Source organism: Leucopleurus acutus (assembly GCF_964270905.1).
Source record: "Leucopleurus acutus genome assembly, chromosome: 13".
NCBI lineage: Eukaryota > Metazoa > Chordata > Mammalia > Artiodactyla > Delphinidae > Leucopleurus > Leucopleurus acutus.
In genome coordinates this window covers 4,764,912-4,787,515 of record NC_139155.1, presented here as the reverse complement: position 1 = coordinate 4,787,515, position 22,604 = coordinate 4,764,912, and the positions used below count along the sequence as shown (strand labels likewise).

At 38.7% G+C, this 22,604-nt stretch overlaps 1 protein-coding gene across 2 annotated transcripts in view; it reads left to right on the top strand.

Moving 5' to 3' along the window:
- The window catches only part of ZNF407 (zinc finger protein 407), a gene marked incomplete at its 3' end in the record, with an annotated part of 417,799 nt that overhangs the window by 221,375 nt on the left and 173,820 nt on the right, over positions 1-22,604 (top strand). For both annotated transcript variants that reach the window (XM_082853707.1, XM_082853708.1), the window contains exons 5-6: positions 15,984-16,150; positions 19,858-19,941. In XM_082853707.1, the coding sequence (XP_082709833.1) occupies positions 15,984-16,150; positions 19,858-19,941 (251 nt within the window). The remainder of the gene's footprint in view (positions 1-15,983; positions 16,151-19,857; positions 19,942-22,604) is intronic.

Here is a 22,604-nt window from a genome sequence, read left to right as displayed (position 1 = left end):
TGATTGGTTTTATTATCATCAAATTGCACACATTTTTAAATCAACTTATTTAGAAACATAAATCCTAAGGTTTGATAATTCTACCTCTTTACCTCTTTTCCTCTGTTGCCAACCCTGTCCACCATATTAATCCCTGGTCAGATCTGCGTAAGCTCAGGTAAAATTTAAAATTCATTCAGAGGTCTTATTTACTTGATAGCAATTAAAATGTGCTAGTATTTTCACTGTTGTTGTTCCCCAAAGGAAATTTTCCTAATTATCTTTCACCCGGGCTTTAATTCTAAGTACTTTTCTTCTATCTCTCTTGCTTCTAAGTGACTCTGTGTATATTTCTTAGTGCTCTATTGCATATTATTTTTGAAGAATAGTAGATACCAGTAATCAGTATAAACTTGGTTATTATGAAAAATGTTAGCGATATTTGGAAATGTACAGCACAATCTCTGGATGTTCCATGAGGTGATTTTTAGAAATGAGGACAGCTGTCTCTTCCGTCTTTGGACTCCTTTTCTTTAGTTCTTAGCTCTTAGGCACGTTTTTGTGAATATCATCACGTACATTCCTGTGGAATGCTTCATCTGTATCTTCTGGTTATATATAGGAGTCTCTCTCTTTTTTTTTTTTTTTTTTTTTTTTTTGCGGTACGTGGACCTCTCACTGTTGTGGCCTCTCCCGTTGCGGAGCACAGGCTCCACACGCGCAGGCTCAGCGGCCATGGCTCACGGGCCCAGCCGCTCTGCGGCATGTGGGATCTTCCTGGACCAGGGCACGAACCCGTGTCCCCTGCATTAGCAGGCGGACTGTCAACCACTGCGCCACCAGGGAAGTCCCAGGAGTCTCTTTTTATTCATCTTTTATTGTTATGTTTTCAATCCTAGTCTGTCAGTTTTAGTCACTAACATTCCATTCAGTAACTGTTTGAGCACCTGCTCTCTGTAAGGCATTAGAGCAGCTTATTTGAGGGTGTGTTCTCTGTTCTTTTGCTGTTGTTACTATCTTACCTTCCTGTACTTCTGGTTTTGGATTATTATAAAGCTATAATTTATTATTATAAACCATAATTTGTTAGCTTGTCACTTTCTGTTGTTTTGTTTTACTGTCTTTGACAAATTAAAGAATAGAAAGTTCAAGCTTCTGTCTCCTAGAAGTCAGCCTTTTTATTCCAGTGGAGAATTAACTAGCACTTGGACTGCACATAGACCCCACAAATAGAAAGACAGGGCCTTTCAGGAGATAGAATCTCTCATCAACAATGATGGTTGGTTGATCCCAGACAGATATATTCGATTGACTCTTGGCCTCAGAACCCTTCTTTCCTATACTGGAGAGAACAGCCTTTGGTAGCATCACTTCATGAATTTGGGTCGTTGGGAACACATCCTTAGGACCAGACTAAGTGGAAATTTAATTGAAATTAGACCTGTAGGGTTTCATTGTTGGGACATATTTTGGAAGTATTTTGTTTGAACTCCATTGCATGTGACATGTGTAGAAATTCAGGCTAAAAGAACAACCAGAGCACTGATGTCTCAGCTAAGTTGGTGTCAGGGCGGCTGTTTCACTTCTGTGGCATGGCCTCCTTCAAGCAGCTTTGTTTGCAGTTTTAAACATGTCATTGGGAAAGTCATTTATCAGAATACTTCTTGCCGTGTTTTGAGCCTTCAATAAATTTTAGTTATATATGATTATTAAATGTTATAAATGTTTCTTAATACATCACTTTCCTGCCCTTACTACTGTGAAAGATATCAAGAAGTTGAAAATCTAATGTCCCTGAGTTGTTTTGGGTCTTTTAGGGAATGTACGTAACTGAGAGTAGTAAACAGTTCAAAAGTCAATATACGTGAGGTGGTGTGGAGTCAACTTGTGAGTGGCACATAAGCCACAATAAGATCAGGACTCTTGTGTAACAGAAAATTAAACGAAATGTAGAAGAAGGGTAGGTCTTTAGTGAGAGCTGGTCTGACTGTCTCAAAAATGTGATAATATCTTTCTATTACTGAATACCTAGAACCATCTCTTCCAGAACTGTGGCTATGTGGTTACTCATGGCAAACAGAAGATTCTTCAGTTACAGTGAACAGTATCTATGATTAGCTGTCAGCTGTATGGTATTCACAGTGTAGGCTTATAAAATCATTGAACACTGATTTCTGAACTATCTGAATACAAATATCGTGAGGTTTTTGACTTCAAAAATTGAGAAGAGAAAGATGTCTTTCTTTTTAGAGATCTGATTTTACACTGCCTCAATAACTATCTCAACTCTTGTTTCTCTCTGTGGTACTCTGATTGTTTCAGCTATGTATCAATAACATTGTATGTTAGTATGGCGTAGAAAAGCCAGTGGTGGATAAAATTAGTGATTCTTTTAAATTTTACTTAAAAATTTATTTTGGCTAAACCTGTTTGTTTTGAATTATGCTTTTAAAACTCTGTTTGCTTACGTATATATTTTTAAAAAATGGAATGTGTGTTGGTAAATATTTTTAATACAGTAGTATATAAAGTGCTAAGTAAAAGTTCCCTTCTCCCAAATTGACGCCCTTCCTCTTCCTCCAGTCTTCCTCAGCCAAATCTTAGTTCCCACCCAAGGTTACTACTATTCACAGTGAATCTGTCCCCACTGTTTCTATTTGTCTATTCATACATATGTATATGTGTGGTGTGTGTGTGTTTTTTTCATATATTGCATATTAAAATAAACTTAATTCTGTAAATTTTGTCCCTTTACAATATTTAATTAATTCATCATTTGAGCAGTTATTTACTGGGTACCTACTATGTGCTAAGCCCTGTGTTGGACCCTGGGGATATAGCAGAAAATAAAGCAGGCAAACGTTCTGCTCTCACGAGCTTACATACCAGTGTGGGGAGAAATTCAACAAACAAAACTGAAAGTCCAATATATGCCAGTATTAAAATAGTGGTGATATAGTAAGGGAAAGAGGGAAGAGCCAGGAGTGCTGGGTGGGATATTTCAGCTCTCCATAGGTGGCGAGGGGAGCCTCTGTCAGAGAGAAGGTGACAAGTGATCTAGACCTGATTGTGGGTAGGAGAGGGGCCCCGTGAGTCTTTCAGGCAGAGGGAAAAGTGCTCAAGTCTCCTGAAGACGATTGTGTGGGGCGTGGCCCAGGGCTGCCAAGAGGCCGCTGTGCCTGGGGTGTGCACAGGGTGGGAAGGAGGATGTGATGGCAGCTCAGGCCATGTCAGGCTCTGGAGGACTCTGCAAGGACTTTGGTTTTTTTCTTCTGTGTGAGATTGGAGGGTATTTAACAGAGGCCTGGCGCGGTCTGACTTACGCTGTAGCAGAATCGCTGTTTGCAGTGTGCAGAGAATAGACTGAATGGCAGGAAGGGAGCGGGTGGTGATGGCAGAGGCTGGGAGCTCTGTTGGACATTCTCGTGATGATCCTGATGTGAGAGCACGGTGAACTGGACCCCAGTGGTAGCAACAGGGGTAGACAGAAGCGTCCAGACTCTGAATATATCTGAAAAGTCCAGCCCACAGGATTTACCAGTGGATTGGATGAGATAAAGAGTAACGGATCACACCAAGGTTTGGGCATGAACAGTGAAGGGAAAAGGGAAAAATGAAGTCACGTCATTAACTAAACGTCATTAAAACCACTGTCAAGAGCAGGTTCCGTTGGGGGAGATTGGGAGCCAGGTTTAGACGTGGGACATTTGAGAAGCCTGTCGGCTATCCCAGTGGAGACGTTGTGTGGGCAGCTAAATACCGACTAGTCCTCGGATATAAACGTGGATGTCATCAGAGTACAGGTCACCAAAGGAGTGCGGGTGGGTCATCCAGGCTTCAGAAGGCAAGGAGGAACCAGGAGAATGAGACTCTCATGTTCTCAGGTCAAGGGAGCGTTTGCGATCAGCTGCTGGCCTGGGTAGGTCAGGTCTTGCTCTTGGGCTGCATCTGACATTGATTGAAGACACCTGTGTGCCAGGCTTGGCAGGACGCAGGATGTGGCTGAGTTACAGGAGAACAGGGTGTCTGCAGTCCCTGCCTGCTGGGCACACTTGGCTCCTCTCTCTGCGCCCTTTCCTGGCGCCTCTGCTCAAATACTGTCCCCTGGACTCTGCTGGCCCCGCCTGACACCCTGGGAGATCTGACCCTCACGGCACCTTCACGGCGGCTCCCACTTGGCCAGAAGCCTCCTTGTTACTGCCTTACGTGAAATAATTCTTGGACTTTAATTCATTTCCATGTATTTCAGTCTGAAGAATCTTTAATAAAAAATATAGTAGTGATACAAAGAGTTGAGCAGTTTTGTTTTCTTTGTATCATAAAGTCTAAACTAGCAACCTTTTTGACTTTCACTTTTATTCCTTCCCAGCCCATATTTGAGAAGTCTTTTTTTGTTGTTAACGTCATTTTGATAGTTTCAATTATTTCTGTATTTTAGCTTCCCTAACACTATAGTTGCTCCAAGTATAAATATATTTTATCACTTACATCCTTCCAGTTGTTTTTGCTTATGCATTTAATTATATTAGAAAGAAACTTAGTTTAATATTTTGAATGCTGGAAGGTACATAATAAATGATGTTATTCCACATAGTCTTTTGTTTGAGGTGTTGAAGATTTGAAAAATTAGTATAAATGATCTATATTCAGTGTTTATAGATGCCTATCTGAATTTATCTTTTCAGTATAATTTAGAATATATGAGAAGTAGATGAAATCCACAAATCTGTTTTGCAGAAAAGAATTCCATAGCTATACATATCCAACTTTTTAAGTAAATAATACTCTTCTGTATTGAAAGGAAGCTAAATTAATTGCTTTACCCTGCATTTAGGAGGTTGTTTCCACCCAAATGTACCTCATATATGTATGTACCTTCTATAGTTTTACTCCTGTTTCATTGCAGGCTACTTCACACCCATTGTATGGTGGACATGTGTGAGAAATGGTGGAGAGACTACTAGTATTTAACTACTTACTTAGTATTTAACTCCTTACTCTCAGTTGAATCACAATAACTTTAAAACTCTTTAAAAACTTGTTTTTTATGTTAATCCAATGTTAGCACTTTCCCTTGAACTTATGATTTAGAAAAGAACAGATCAAATCCCTTACAAGATGATCTTTCTACATATATGAATGTCAGAATATTGTGATGTAAGTAAAGCAAGTGATGATCCGTATCAGGCTCTACAGTATTTACGCTGACTTCATCTTCTGAACTCACGTCATGTCTTGGTGATGCTCCAGTGCACAGATGCTCCAAGACACTTACTCTAGAAGTGTACTGTAACTGCCGCTCTTCGGACTAAGGTCTCACAAAGGGTCAATTCCGTACTGAACTCTGAGATTACTGGGCAATACATCTCAGCCCTTCTAGCTAATCTTACCTTGAGCTCAAATGGTTCCCTAGATCATCCTGACATGCTAGAAGGCCGAGATGATGACAAAGGCCAGGACAATGAAATACCTAAGTTTGGAAAGGCTGCCTTCCCTGCCTCAGCAAATCACACAGTCACCATCAGGGTGGACAGCCCTTTCTAAATCTGGCATGTCTATTCAAATGTCTAGAAGTTCTGTTTCCAAAGTAGATACATAAGGACCTACAGGATAGAGTGTAAACATCCCATATTTGCTAGTATGTAAGATGCACGGGTCTGTGGAACATGTTCCAGTATTATTGTACAAGAATATTTTTTAGGAAAAATCATTTTTTATACATATATCGAAGGTGAATTTAAATTGTTTGGTAGAGAGAAATACTATTTTGTACATTTCCATTTAACCTACTGTGTACTTGAGTCCTGTATGAAGTCTCATTTTGAATAAATAGCGATGGTCCACTGTCCCTTAACTAATGTTAATATTTAGAGAATTACGTACACTGGTGTCAGTTGCTGGTTCTAACAGTGCTGTAGTATTGACAGATTTAACTCTCCTATGTTAGGGGTGTAACCCATGATCAGCCTGTTGTCTTCGGCTTATTAATTTTGTTAAGAAAACTACTACTCTTTTTAAAATACTCTGATAGTCCTTCATTGGAGAGTTGGAGCTGACAAGGATTGCCGTAAGGAATCCAAGTAGGAAACTATGACTTTCTTATTATTGCTGTTTTAAACAATTGTGAAATAATAGATAATTCTCATGATTTACTATTTATAGAGCACCAGTGATCTACACTGTAATATAAAATGATGTCTTGTGCTCAGTATTTTTAGAAATATTGACGTGAATACACACCAGGAATAAAAATTACATGGTCCTACTGAGGCTCAAGAGAGGCTGCCCAAGGCCAGACACTTATTAACTTCTCTTTCCCCAGCAGCGTGAATATGTGACCCCAAATATTACTTCTGAGTCAGTGGCATGCCAGGAACTGAGCAGTTTTATTCATATGAAAGTGTCAGCTTTATTAGCAAAAGGGGATTGGAATCATCCATTCTATACAGATGCCTGATGTTCCTTACAGTATATATTTGTCCTAGTAAAGTTTCATATAGTAATGTGAATGACACATTGCTTGGCATAATAATATAACACCATGGTGTGAAGACCTTATGACTTTTATAAAATCCTTACAAATCGTAGTTTCTTGATGAGTGGGACTGTGACAGATTGTCTGAATTGGGACAGACGTTTTTGTTTGTACTCAGCTTCCATTAATATATCAGTTGTGTTTAATGTTAACATATTAAAAATTAAAAGGAAATAACTTTAGGGGATTTTGTAGTTGATTTTTAAATTCGTGCTTCTTTCTATAAACCTGTTTTTGTTCTTATTGGTAAAATCTATCTTATTCATATTTACCAACCAATTCATTCTAATACAGTTAATACTGGAACTGGCAAGGGTAGCATCAGAAAACTTAGTAAAACCTTTTTCCATTGACATGCAACTGGTACAGTCTGTGAGGTTCTCAGCTCTGAAATAACATTTTTATAGCATCCGTAGGTACATAGCTTGACACATAGCAGTCTTTGTTAGTGCTGACATACTGTTTGTAAGATTACGTGTTATTTGTCCCAGTGTAGAAATGAGTTTGTCATGAATCTCAGATGTGCACATTGTTATGGTAGGTTTTTTCCCAGACATGTACATATTTGTGGCTTGTGTACAAGTGTACTGTATCTTTTTGATCATGGGCACTTGTGAAGGATAAAGCCACATGGAGCTCCTTAGAAAATTATAGTCAAATAATTGTGAAAAACAAACAATGGAAGGGAGATCGGAGAGGGGGAAAAGAAAAACAAAAAATAGATAGATGGTTCCTTTTGTCATATCAAAGTCAGGTTTCTCTGTCTTTTTATCAGGGCCATTTCAGTCTGACTCAGCTTAAAGGATGCAACTTTATTCCCCCCATCTGTGCAGCCTGCTCCCCACTCCCTCCCCTACCATGATCAGCTCAGGGCTCCCACACACAGCACCTTCCCCGCCTCTGCCTGTCCCTCCTCCAGGCTTGTCACTGCCTGCCGCCTTTGTTACTAGAGTCTGCTCTGTCCTTTCGGACTCACCTGAAGCTCCACCTCATCCATGAAGCCTTTCCAGCTGCTTCACTCTATATTCACCGATGCTTTTTTCTAAACATCTTTTCAAAAAGCTTTTTTAAAAAGTCCAACAGAATGTGGTGAGCTTTTGTTCTAATTATTTCACTGACATTAGTGTCTGCCAGTGAGGCACAGGCTCCTTTTCCTTCACTTATAGGTCTGTACATGCATGAATAATTGCTAGACACACAGTAGATTCCAATACATACTTTTTAAAAAATTGATCAATTGATATAGAAGTAGCTGAGATATTATAATTTGAAGATTGTTAGGCTTGTGTTATAAATGTCCAAAGACTGAACATCCGTCAAGACATTTGGGATGAATGTGTAAATGGGGTTTGAAATGCATTTTGTCTTTTTAGCTCAAATTATTTATATCAGTAAGAGCAGTGGTTTCAAAGAAATTCTCTTTATATGGTCTTTAAACAGTAACATTAGTCCTTTATTTGTAACTGCTGTTTTAACCTTCCTTGCGTAAATCCAGTGTTTTCTTACCTAACCTGAAGCGATAAAATTTCATTTAGTCCAGACTAGAGGATTGTGGCAATTTAATATATGTCTTGTTCTCCAGGACTTGACTTCTATGGTTAGTTAAAATTATTTCAACTTTGCAAGCCCTCCAGCTCTGTGACACACTTGAAAGGGGGTAGTTTGAAAGGACGGGGCAGCCTGCACTGAATGGGTCTCATATGCAGTATAATTCCTTCCACCTGTTCTTCTCATGTTGGCGTTTGAAAGCCCTGCAGGAAACATGAACTATTTCAGGATTGAACCAACTTCTCAAACCCTGTGAAGGGGCTTAGTGGACCTTTGTTTGCCAGCAGTGCTCGATTCAGATTCTTTTACCCTGTACAGATCAGGGTGCTTTTGCGGGGTGCAGGTGGGGAGATGCGACCTCACCTAAGCCAGGGATAGGCCGACTACTCTCTGCAGGCCTGATCAGGCCGACTGCCTGTTTTTGTAAATAAAGTTTTATTGGAACACAGCCACGCTTACTTATTTATGTACTGTCCATGGCTACTTCTGTGCTACCAAGGCGGAGTTGAGAAGTTGCATTGAAGACCTGAGGGCCCACCGAGTAGAAAGTATTTACTGTCTTTTACACAGAGCCTTTCCTAACCCCTGTTGTGCTGAGGAGTTTTGGATACAGCACATGCAGTGGAACGGGCACCGTTCCAGTCAAATTTAATAGGATGGTTTGGGGTAGGCCAGAGTTTATGGTCTCTTTGACAAAGAAAAATTTCATGGGAATGGGATTTTGAAGGATGAATTCAATCTTGAGGGCATGGCCCTTGTAATCCTTGAATGTTTTTCTTTGGAATGAGTCATTCTCTTGGTTCTTAGTAGACTAAGGCAACCAGGGATTAATATTCTGCCAATGCTCTTCCCAGAAGTAACTTTGACACAAAGCTTTGCAACCTTTGGAAAGAACTGAAGGGGCCAGAAAACATATGTCACAGCTTCTAGAATCTGAATGATACCTTAAGAGGTTTTAAAATGATGGCTTCAGCAAGAATGAGGTTAAATTTCTTTTCCAACTAGTTAACAAGGATCTGGCTTGTTAATTAGGCTAATTATCACCTGTTCAGGGCAAAAAATGCGCTCAAGACTCTTGGCTAAAGTAGCAGGCTCCCTTGCGTGCTGTGTAAAAGCCCTCGCAGGAGGTTTCCAACTTTCATCTGTAAGCCACACTTGATTCTGAAGAGTTGAATTCAGTAAATGAAACCTTTCTAGTCTTAGGTCTTTGTGGCTTCTTGATATAAATCATGCTCATGTTTTATATATAATCAGGAACAGGTCACTCTCAAGAGTCCAGCCTAATTTAAATAATCTGATATTAGTGTTAGATATTTTTGGTTTCAGGATATAACTTCATTCATTGAGTCAGGATTTTTTTGGATCTAGTATGCACGCATGCATGTGCGTGTGCGCGCGCACACACACACACACACACACACACACGCACACAAGTATTTAGAAGGAGGTGGCCAGAGGAACCCCGAGTGTATTCCTTGTTATTACTCACCTGTCAGTGTAGCTTTTCAATTTTCAATTTAGAGAAAACAGAGATTCTTACTTTCCATGCAGTTTAAAGTTGCATATTTTATTTAAACATATATATATATATATATATATGTATATAGTACTTGAAACCTCATAAAACTAAGATGAACAGGATTACTATGGAGTAATATTGGGGTAATTAATGTGGATTTAGTGCCTGTTTTACATGAATAAGTAGTTTAAGTCTAAAAACAGTATTGTATGTTTTTCCTCAGATGTTTCCTAGGCCAGAAACAGTATAGGCACCTCACAGTTCCGATGCGTATAGGTATTGGATTTGTTACCATGGCAGAATTTCTTGAACTTCATTTTGCTTTGTTATCTTTTGGATACTTTTTCAGCGTAAGACTCATGTGAATTAATTGAGATTGAAGTTGCTCTTTAGTGGTTGTCTTTATATGCCTTTTATGTGCTTCTTTGTTCAAGAAAGTGATTGTTTTTCAGTTTTATTTGCAGCTCAGCAGAAATTTGTAAGGTAGCCCTACTGGGCAAAGACCCCATCATATTCTATTTTCGTTTCATCTCTTAGTATATTATTATGTAATTATTAAATTATAATAATTTTAAAAGGAGGCTGTTATCCCAAAGAAACAGCCTGCATATTGGTAGTATCCGAGTAACTTAGAAATTGTTGAAACAGATTCATTAGTATATTGGACTGTTTTGCTAGGAATCATACAAGCCTTGTATAGTTTTCAGTTCTGTGTTTATTCCTAAAGACCAGCAATACCTGTCAGTTAAGGTTTTGCAACATCAGTTTACTGTTAATCATTTTGAATCAGTCAGCACCTTTGTTTCAGAGTTTTGGAAGATAATAACTGCATGATTATTTAATGTTTTAATAAAGTTTAGCTCATTCATTTGGAGCAGATCTTGCTCATTGCTGGTTTTTTGCAGATATGAATTTGTATGATTTATTAACGTGACGTGACATGTAGAAAAGAAATTTTGGATTACTTAATTAAAATATTCACTTCAAATTGTGGAATTTTTCAAAAACAATGAAAGCACTTTTTAAGATGTTAACATATGACCTTGTTTACTTTGTTTTCCTTTTAAAAACAACAAAAATGTACAACTGTAGTTAGCTCTCTAGCCCCATATGCATGCCTTACCCCTCTTCTCAGAAACAAGCAGTATTCACAAACTATGATGTCATGCATGTTTTTGCATGTGGACCTCATATGTTTAGATTTAATATTTCTATGCTTAACTTGCTTTGTTTCAGTGCAGTTACATTTTTGAGATTGTTTAACCCATGCTGATAAATGTAGCTCATTGATTCATTTTAACTTCATTATGATATTCCATTTTATGATTAAACTCATTAGTTTTCTACTCCCCAGCTGATGGATATTTAAGATTGTTTACATCTTAATGGGGATACTTTTTTTTTTTTTTTAAACATGTCTGTACTTGAGCCTGAGTTTCTCAATCATGTTAACCCAGACTGGGCTTTCTGGGAGAAAGGCAAAGGATATCTACAGCTCTAAAATGCATCACTAAAGCAACTGTATTCCAAATTATTCTGAATTGGAGAGATTAGAAAAGAACATAAAAATATACTAGTGGCAATTCTTACTGTATTTCAAAAATCATAAAGTAATAAAGCATCAAAGTATCAAAATACTTCTATCTTCATATGTAAATGGGATATGTGCAGATTTTTAATTTGCTAATAAATTGAATAACCCACGTAATAGGGTTTAAAATTTTTAAATAACATTTAAAAGTATAATTTGAAGAAGATGAGTATAGACTCTCTTGTTAGGATACTTACCTTGTGTAGTAATATGGAAAGATAAAGTTAGGGGCACAACTCAAAATAGAAGTGTTATATATTTTGACAAAACTTATCTGCCCTTTAGGCATTCATAAACAGACAATTGCTCTAACACAGTCTAAGGCAGAAGTATCTATTAAGATAGTACCATTGATCATATAAAAATAATTCAGCTCCCTACTAATTCTTTAGTTTAACTTTGTATGTACATAATGCCTTGTGAAACCTCCATGAAATTTTTAAGTTTTTGTTATATGTATAACAATGAGGATATTTAGTATCGTGTCTTTAAAATTTTAAGTCTAGAGATGTGGGTTTTAGTCACGACTCTGTTTTACAAGTCATGTCATGAGTGAGTTCAGCGAAGAAGATCTTCCACCGGTTTTATCACAGAGAACACAGGCTCAGAGCCATTCCACGCACGTGTGTGTGTATGTGTGCGTGTGTGTGTGTGTGTGTGCGTGTGCGTGTGTGTGTGTGTTGGAGTGGTGGTGCTGGGGATAAAACAGCACATGTAACAGTAAATAAACATACTGTAAATATATTGAGAGTACTAGAAAAATGCTTAGAATTTAATCCAGGAGCCCTTATTTAATTTAGGAATACTTAGGAATTTACATTCAAAGATGAACTCTTAACTGACTTTTACATGACAGTTACCCACACGAAAATGGGTTTTATTCCAAAAGTGTCAGCAAACAACTGGATAATAATCCCTGGAAGCCAGGAGCTTTGTACTGACAGCACCCTTTGGTAGGAACCACTCGAAGGTGCGACGACGCAGAACATTCTGTGTTTAAGATCATTGCCCGCAAAATGGTCAGACCATTGCTACATTGTCTTCTAATTCCTGCTTTGCTGTTGAGAAGTCTGGTACCATTTTAATTTACTTTGCTTCTGATTTTTTTTTTCTTTTGAAACCTTCTAAGATCACTTTATATCCAGTAGAAACATCTAGTGCAGACTGAGGAAAGGGGAGATGACAAACTGCCCTGTTTCATTACAAGTCCGTAGCACTATTTGGCATTTTGAACTTTTTATCAAACGTTATAAAGTAGCTCGATTACATCAGAGCGGAAATGATGTGGCCCTCCACCTGCTCTCCCGCAGACGTGGCCTTCTCCTTAGCACCTTTGCTGTCCCTATGCTATGGCCTGCCATACCATTTTTCTTTTTAATTCAGTTCATAAATATTTAAATTTAAAAAATTAATTTAAAATGTTTAGAATACCAGAGGAAGGATATGAAACAAATACGGCAAACATGGATATTATCATCTGGGTACATAAACCTTGGTGGTAGATATGCATCTCTGTCATTTTCTGTATGTTTGAAATATTGACATTTATAAAATAAACACAAATGCTGAGGAAGGAGAAAAGACCAAACAGCATGAGGATCGCGAGCCCTGGGCGGCCTGAATGACCCCTGTTGCTGTCGTGTACGGATCTCACATTCCCACTCTGAGTCTGGTGAAATTACGTAAGGAACGAGACTCTTCACCACCAGTTCCCTTCATCCCATTGGTCCAAAGTTATTTATGGAACCGCTCTGGGTACCAGGCACTTTTATGGGCCATAGGATATACGGTGAACCAAACACCATCATACTGTTGTGTGCTTATCTTGTTTGTCCTTTTAGGTTGTACTTTTACATGATTGTCACTCGTTGTACATCCTTCAACTGACTGACTTTGTAACTCCCTGCACAAAAGGAGAGATGACTAGCGAATTTTATGCCAAATAGATCTCTTTTTAATATATTGTCAATTCAGTTAAACAAGAAGTTTCTGATGGAAGACCACCATGTGGGGATAGAAAAGCATTTATATCATTTAACCCAGTCTAATGTAGGTCCCGGGGCTTCACTGATACCTGGGAAACTGGATGGCCATCCCCAGTTGAGGGGCAGCAGCCGACAGAGCCACAGTTGACACAGCCTGTCGGGGCCTGGAGCTCCCATCACTCTGCCTCTCCCCGCACTGCCCCTTACCCGTCCTCCCTGCTGGCTCTGCATATCCACCTGCTTTCCAGCATCTAAATTAAATGCCATCTCTGGGAAACCTTCTTTAATCCGCCCTGTCCCATTAATTGCTTCTTCTTTTAAATTTATGATGGCCTTTTACGTTTTTTCCTGGCACTGAGGTTATCTTTGTGAAGGATTTTCCTCACGTAGGAGCCTGTGATTTTCTTGAGAGCCAAATCTGACTCTTTTCCCTCTTTGTTTCTACCGTCTTGAACAGTGTTTGTGCTATAGTGGGTGTTCAGGTCTTTCTGAAGTACATGCAGAATACACAGTGATACCTCTTCTTCTGGGGTTCTCGTGGCAGAGCGGAACTGCACGTTTTCACTTAGGCTCTGTCCTAGTGACACATCCAGGTGGGCTTCCTGAAGGCCCCCAGGAGAGCGGATCCCTTGGATGGACGTCGTCCTTACTCGTTGCATGGTGGCAGATAGTTTACAGTGTTTGAGGCTCAGAATTGTGCAGTTCCAGGAAACCCCCCACTGATGAGTAGGTCTTGGTCTTTATAAGGACACTTTACATCGGTAACATTTCAGGTTCTTTTCAAAGTACCAGTGCATGCACTTATTTTCATAAAGCAAATTGTAGAACATGTGAGGTTTTCTGAAAGTCAAGCGGTGGCCTTAGTTCTTTGTTATCTGGCTTTTGTCATATCATGACAGGCTCTAAGCTCTAGTTTAACATTTTTATTATGTATGAATAATAGAGTACATATATTGAGGTTTCAGAGATGTAATTTTTTAAAATGTACATCATGGTGGATTTAAAAATGAGGGATTTATTTTGCCATTCATAAAGTTGTAATACAGTCCGGAGTAACTATTTGTTAAAAGATAGCATCTACTTAACCTCCTTATTTATTTCTTTTAGGAGGAGGTTAGATCCACAATAAATACATGAAGAAATAAGTAGATAGGGGAATTTATCTTGGAAATAAGATCCCTGTCATGGTTTTGAAATGTTAAATGCATGAAGACCCGTCAAAGAGATACACGGACATGTTATTTTTTTACAGCGCATTTCTAAGTATCTAGTTATGTTTGTCATTCTCTAGTACCAGTAAGCAATGATCAAATGATACAGTAATTTCAAAGTCGGTCCGTGTTGAGTGGTGTAAACATAGTTTCTCTACACATACATTCTATAAGTATATTAATTGGCAATTTTAATATTAATGAAGCACTTAAGATATTTTATATGGCATTTCTTAAATATTTAGCAGTTTTTCTGTTGCATTTAAAATATAATGTTATAAAAATATTGCTACATATAACAAATGAAGAGAGAGTTTTATAAAAGGTAATTTTATAATTCGATTCTTAAGAATTTGTGAAACCTGAATGATTAATTTGTTAAAGTAATCCACATTTGCCTCAAAATGAGAAACTTAATTAATTGGAGCTTGGAATTTTTTTTTCTACCCTTATGGGACTAAGAAAATTTGTAAAATTCTAGTTAAAAGCATTTATGTAAAGAATATACTCTTTATATCTCCTTATTTATATCATAACTTAAAACGCAGGTATTATAATCTTATTTTTAAACCGTATTAACTTGCTAAAAGTGTAGACCAACTTATGATAGTCAGATCAAGCTGCCAGGGTCTCTCTTTTGTGGCATTGTGCTTATCAACTTATTAAAATATTTTAATTTTGAATATTGGGTTTTAATTTTCTTTCATTTGACTGTTCATTATCCTGAATTAATTAGCTGGACACTACTTTGTTAGTCACAGAGATTGCTTTAAACTAAATTGTATTAGAAATCAAAAGTAAATTTTTGTGGTGATTTCCTGAATGCAAGTGAAAAGGGACAGACGCTCGACCAGAGAAAGTATTAAAGTTTTTTTGCTGATGGTTCATATTGCCTGGATTATGAAAGGTATTCAGAGATCTTTAACTGGAAACTGTGGGGCTGAAATATTTTCTGACGTGAGTATTGATTTGTTATTTTCAGTTTTCATCCCATACAGGAAATAATTGAGGTTTCTTTTTCTCAAAGGCATACTTTATGAAAAGTTGTATTTATAATCTTATTTTTATTCTTATCAAAGGGAACTTTTTATGTATCTGTGTGGTAACCCAGAAGGACACCTTGTTAAAAAGGAGACGCCCCTGGAGTGTGCTTCTCCTCCGAGGGAGCAGTGTGGTGTGTGCCGTTCCGGGCGGGCTGGGCTCTGAGTGCCGCCCGGCCCCAGCTGCCTCCGCCTGGCAGAGAGCAGGGGTGTCTGAGTAGTTTAGTACGGATAGCTTTTCATTTAGCCTTTGCTCTGACAGCCTGTGCCCTGGATAAGCGGTCTAGGCCTGTACAGGTGAAATCTATTCTCACATTTGCCTCAGGGGTGACTGGACTGTAACAGAATTTTTCAAACCCGTTGGGCCCAACCGCAAAGCAGAGAATAAATGGCTGAAGTGCCAGGCCTGGACAGAAAAATCAATGCCTGGTTATACAGACATGACAGGCCAGGCCCGCAGTTCTCCTCGCGACACCCTGCACTCGCCACATTGCAGGGCTGCAGCGGCACCTGTCTGGGCCCGAGGTGCTCCCGTGAGGGTAATATTTGCATCCTTTTCTCTCCACTCCATGCAGGAAATTTACATGCCGCCTGTGTGATAGAAGTTTCACAGAGAAGTGGGCCCTGAACAATCACATGAAACTCCACACGGGGGAGAAGCCATTCAAGTGTACCTGGCCTACCTGCCATTACTCCTTCCTCACGGCCTCCGCCATGAAGGACCACTACAGGACGCACACAGGTGTGCCTGTCCGCCTGGGCCCAGTGGTGGTGGTAGTTGGGGGTGGTCGTCTCAGCAGCAGTCCGTAGAAAGGAATCCCTGCTTGAAGAGTTTAAGATTGTGGTAATTATATGTTAAAAGGTATGGCATCATTTCTTTGTGTTTTGATGATGCTCAGCGTAATTTTTAAGTGACATTTTAATATTTGTGTGTGTGTGTGCGTGTGCACACGTGCATGTGTTCACATAAAATAAGTTTCATATTTCAAAGCTGATTTATGTTGTGTGTGGGTACATATATGTATATGTGTTTAAACATATCTTTTTAGGTGTGATCATTATAGAAGATCATTTGAGGAGATTAAATTTTCATAGAGAACTTGTGTTATATTTGTTACTGATGTGGACTCCGTGCCATAATGTTTCTGAACATTATTGAATCTTGGTTTTTATGTACCACTTGAAATTTTTTAAATCAATTTAATATTTCTCTTAAGAGAATACTATCAGATCCAAGAGTCTTTGAAATTACTACAAAGAGACTAAACTGAATTTAGCTAGTATAAATGTTTTAGATAATTGAAAAAGTACACATTCACATACATTTTACATCAAAACATTTAGTGGACTGTTTGGAATTTAAACCAACTGATAGCAAAAGCAGCACACAGAGTACATCTGTGCTAGGCATGGTCCTGAGACCTCTCAGTTTGGACCTTCATGAATATATTTCTCCTACCTGCCCTGTGGTTCTATTCAATGTATATGACATGCTTTTCATTATCTAAGGACAGAGGGCCCCTAAACTCCTTACAGCGTGTAGTCGAGCGCTTGCCGTATCTCACTGTGGCGACATCCCTGGGAGCCATTTGCTGTTTTGTGGTCTTCTTCCTCTTTACAGCTCTCAGGAAGTGTTTTGTTTCAAGGAAAAAATAAATTTTAATCAGCATTCCCAAATGTTCTTCTGATTGCCAAGAATCCTGTATTATTGTTAGAAATTATAGGTTAAAAGTTCTTCTGAAGCAGTTTGTGGGAAGCCCAGGCCTCCTTAGCTTCCTTGACAAGGGCGTTGACGATTTAAGGTCTCCAGCCTGCCCTGAAAGATCACTTATATCGAACAGCAGATGAAAAGCCAGTGCAGATGTAATTTATCGTTGGCGTTTCCTTCTAAAGAATAATTGTGGAGACTTGGCTGGATCAATAATATGGATTTTTGTTGTTAGGTCTTGTAGTCTGCACCATAATGAGAGATAGGGGACAGTGGCTGTTTTCTAATAGAAAATAAAGGATTGGTTTCCGTGTCTTTCTACATTTGAAAGCAAAATGGCACACTTGAAACTAATTCAAGTTGTTAAGAAAAGTCTCCTATTATAGCTCTGCTATTATATAAATATGGCATGTTAAGTGAACCCCCTTTTTATTGAGTATATTACATTTAGTTTTTTCTTAAATTTTTTTTTCTTGAAAAATACTCAATTGCCCACTATCCAACTCTAACTCCCCCTACCCCCTTGGAAAAAAAAAAAAAAGGGCAAGTGAAAATTGAATTTAGAGTGACAAACAAATCAAGCCACCAAGGTAAATATGACATACAACACATTGCAGACTAACATCCTAGATAAAAATCCTGCACGTCTAAAAATCAAGGTCACTAATATATCTAGAACCAAATCACATGGAAAATTGATAATTTTGTCTTTGTGCCTATACATATCTTAAAATAGGAAAGGGAATAAAACTTACTATATATACATGCAGCACATATACCTGTAAAAATGTAAATTTCATTACATGCAGCACATATACCTGTAAAAAATATAAATTTCATTAGGATTTGTCTGTCTGTTAATGTTTATATCTTACAAGAAAGATACAGATTGCAAAGAAGTTCATAAACGAGGGGAAGGAGTCATAGTCTGCTTGAGTCCAGAAATAGTAAGAATACTCTTTCCTCATCAGGTATTTTGCTGGCTGGGTAGCATAGCACCAATCTCTTCTCTGCCACACACCACCAGATGCGTAGGTGTGTGTGAACTTGTGTGTGCATGTGTGGACCACAGTACACACATTTCCGCACACTCGAAGGGGTTAATGCCCACAAAGCTGTGGTGATGAATAAATTGTAGAGAACAATTTTGTCTCAACACAGAATAGTATGTTAATATTAACGAGCAAATTATCTTTTGGGATTTTAAAAAAAGTCCACTTTCAGTGTTATTTAATTGATAATACAGCTAGTTAGAAAGATTTATATTTCAAATTGATTAAATAATTAAATGAGTGATTGTAATTAAACTTTATTCTTCACAGCCCATCTACTCTATTCTTTTTTTCTGTATTGATATAATGATGCCAAGGAATGAACTTAACCCCAAAATAGGGAAGTAAAGACAGGAAAAATACTTAAATTCAGCTTTATTTTATAAATGATAATAATGAACATTTTAACGTACCATTGGGAAATAAGATTAAATATAATTTGGTTAAAACTCTCTTTATTAATATATGTTCATTTAAATTAGAGAAGCTAGTATTGCTCTCAGGTAAAGGGAAGACTCTTTCTGATTACGGTAGCTACTCTGCCTTCCTATATTTACTATTATTTCTAACCTTAAAAAGGCAATTACCATTTCCACAACACCTCAAGCTAAATTTCTATTGTAAAACACCTAAACATTTTAGAACAAAGCAGGCTGACATGGGCAAAAACCCTTGAAAGACTTGTTGCATTAAACATTCACATGAATAAAGTAGATAAAGATAGATAAAATGATTTGTTTTATTTTTGAAAAGTATTTTATAATTTCACTGACTCTCTCCAAGGTGTTCGCATTTTTATTCTCCTTTTCTCTTCTTTGGGAGCCTTATGGGATGAACTGTCTAGGTGCCCGCACTTATTGGCCAGATATGCTGTAGAATAGAGAGAGATTGCATTTATAAACTGTAGGGCAGAACGTTAGCTTGTGTAAAAAATGTTTTTAAAAATGAGCATTTAAACATTTTTAACAAAGTCTGCCAAATCTGACTCTAATTGTTGCAGAGTTTTCCAGTCAAGAGTTATCACTAAAGATGAATGATAGGAGTTTTTATACAATTTCTTTAGCAATCCCTAGACCTCCTTTTTTGTGCCATGGAAGTTTGAGGAACATAAACAGCTCTGAGTTGAATAAATGTAGATTTTGTCGTTACTTGGGGTCTTCAGTATATTCAGGGAAACTGTTTAATTCATATTGTTAAGGAGGAAGTTATTAAAGAAGAGCTGATAGAATCAGGTAAAACCTATTCAATATCCTTCAGTTGTTAGAAAATTCAGTATGTTTTATTTAAGCAGAATCATGTATACTGTATATTAACAGTTCCAAGCAATCTTTAGTCAGCTTAGAAAAGTCCAGATGTATGGGAATTGTAAAAAATCAGGATATGCATAAAAACTGTTCAAGTGCATAAAGCAGCCCCATCTGGAAGACATCTACCAGAAATGAAGTTGTACAAAACCATTCCATTGATAATAAAGCTAATTTTTATGGGTCTGACAAGTATGTAATTATGTTCAGTGGTGCTTTTCAGATTTTATCACAGTCAATAAACCGCAGTGGTAATTTCATTCCCATTTGACATATTTACATGGAAACATTTGATTGGAGGAATTAGTAACCCTGAAAGCCTTGATAGATATGTTTTAATGATCTGTGACCTCCGCAGTCCCTCATCTGTTTATTGTTGCAACAGGCGAGAAGTCGTTCCTGTGTGACCTGTGTGGCTTTGCTGGCGGGACCCGGCATGCCCTCACCAAGCACCGCAGGCAGCATACAGGTCAGTCCAGCCACCCGGCCCTCAGCCTGCCTCTCAGGAGGCAGCCAGTCCAGGGGGGCCCCCCGCATTCGTTCTTGGCCCTGGATTGCCTGTCTTTTCGATTTTTGTAAACTCTGTGCACTTGAGGGTCTACTGAAAATTGTGCTTGAATAATACAAGATTTTAATGCGTCTGCTTTTACGTATTTATAAAGTAAGCCTGCTGCGTGTCTTACGGATCAGGTGTCCTGTAAAGTCGTGTCAAGCAGGGGGAGAACAGGGTCTGGCCTTCTGTGTACAGACATACCAGCTGCTTCTCTGCGGCAGAGCCCTGCCTTGGGAGTGGCCCATGAGCTGTGGTGAAGCTGGGGGGCCTGCCTTCCTCTCAGTCAGTCCCTCCCCGTCTCCTTTCCTGCTCACGCCACCTTTTAGCTGCTTCTCACCTGCTTACCGGCAGCCCTGCCTTCCCATCTTTGTCTCAGCCTCCGGAACCACCTGACTCTCTAGCCAGCAATCCCTCTGCGGGTTGGAACCAAGTAGATGTGTTTGTAGCTCACTGCAGCTTCAGGTATTTTTGCGATTAAGAATGGAAGGCAGTCGGGACTTCCCTGGCAGTCCAGTGGTTAAGACTTCGCCTTCCAATGCAGGGGGTGCGGGTTCGATCCCTGGCCTGGGAGCTAGGATCCCACATGCCTCACAGCCGAAAAACCAAAACATAAAACAGAAGCAATATTGTAACAGATTCAATAAAGACTTTAAAAATGGTCCACATCAAAAAAAAAAATCTTTAAAAACAAAAAAAGAATGGAAAGCAGTGAAGAGGCGAGTTAAGCAGATTAGGACATTGAAGAGAATCCTTTTTTTTTTTCATGATGGGCATTCTTGGTGATTCAACAAAATAAACTAGATGCCTTGATTAGGAACACATAAGGATGAAAAGTTTTAACCATCTATTAAAGTTGATTACCTATTGATATGCTGTAATAGGTCTTATAAGTAATTACTTTAACTTCTGAATTACATATGTCTGGGACAGTGCTGATTTTTGGTGATGTTCCTTGTAACTATTAATAGAACCAACTTTTTACCCTAAAAAGTGTTCTAGTTTAGATGATAAATCATATGGTAACAGAATTTGTAACTCATTGTTAGACTTTTACTTGCGTTCCATGAGAATAGTTGAGTTTGGCAGTTATACTCAAAATGGCATAAACGTAGAGTACATGAAATATGTTGTTTATGGTACAGTTTGGTTCTTGATATGCTATATTTAGCGCTTAGCTACAAGGAGCTTTAATGCCCATTATGGTATTTATAAGATCAGTGAGAATTAATGCTAGCCATTCCTTTTGGATTCTTAAGTTTATATGATTCAAATTTCTATATGTGGTAAGGATTATTATTGAGTCAAGAAATATCCAATGTTAATATAATGTTGAAAACTCAAACTTGGTAAACATAAAACTCTATTTTAAGTTTGTAGTAGCAACCTGTGATCACATTTTTTTTTTTTTTAATCCAGTGATTTACAGTTTAGGTGTAAGAGATGGCAGAAGAGCCCAGTGGATGGCGGTCATCCTTGGCTACTATGTTGGACAAGTTGGGAATATGTGTGGTAAAGTGTGTTCATGTGGGGTTTTCTGATTCTTCATGTTTCAGTTTATTGATGCCCGAACTATTGCCATGCAGATGGTGTCGCCCTGGCGTGGCCCTGGGCGTCAGCAGACTCCCCGGTGCCGCCGTTGGCAGCGTGGCCGTGCTCCCTCTTCCCGCTGCCGAGGGGCCGGTAATGCTGTGATCACAGGCGTTTACAGGTGATCGATCATGAACCTGCATCGAGCAGGCACAACTTTATATTTTATGTCAGGTCCAGAGGCTCCTTATTACTTTGCTATTAACTTTATACCATATAGGACAATGTCTCACAGACAGAGGCATCTGTCTTTTTGGCATTTATCTGCCTCTGTGGCACAAATCAAACATGATTCTTTAATACCAAAGTCAGTTCAAACAGCTTAGCCAAACAGTACTAAGCCAAACAGCTTAGCACAACTCAGTCTAGGCCCTTAGCTTTTATGCTGGATTTATAATATTTAAGCAACACATAACTTTTTTTTTTTCAAGGCCAGATTTGTTTGGCTCATTTGAAATCTGTGTTTTTCTGATTCCTCTTTGACATGGTTTACCTTTCTACTACAGAGTGCCCACCCAAACTACAATCAGCTAGGAAAGGGATAGGTATCAAAAGTGTTCCAAATGGCGTAAATAATTCCCCACTGCAATACAGACTGTCTAGGGGGCTGACACAAAACATCTTCCACTTCAAGATTTACTTTTATCTGGTAAAAGGGTCACCTGTCAGAGACCCTTGATTCAAGGGCACAGGAGCAAATCCTCACATGTAGTTGAAGAGCCTTGGCCGGCTTAATGACCACCAGCCCGCCCAAAGGAATGCGGTGCGAGCTTCCAGGAGAAGGGGTAGCCCGTCTGACAGATTGTTGACACACAAAGGGCACCTCTCTCTGTCCATAATCCATGCCGGTGCTGGTGTCCCTCCTCCGGCTTCCTTTTACTCTTCTGTCACGGGGACCTCAGGTGCAGAATATTCCTCAGTGGTTATTTTCGCCAAGATTATCGCTTGAAAAGGAAAGTATGAAGAACACAATTTAAACTACTGTATACCCT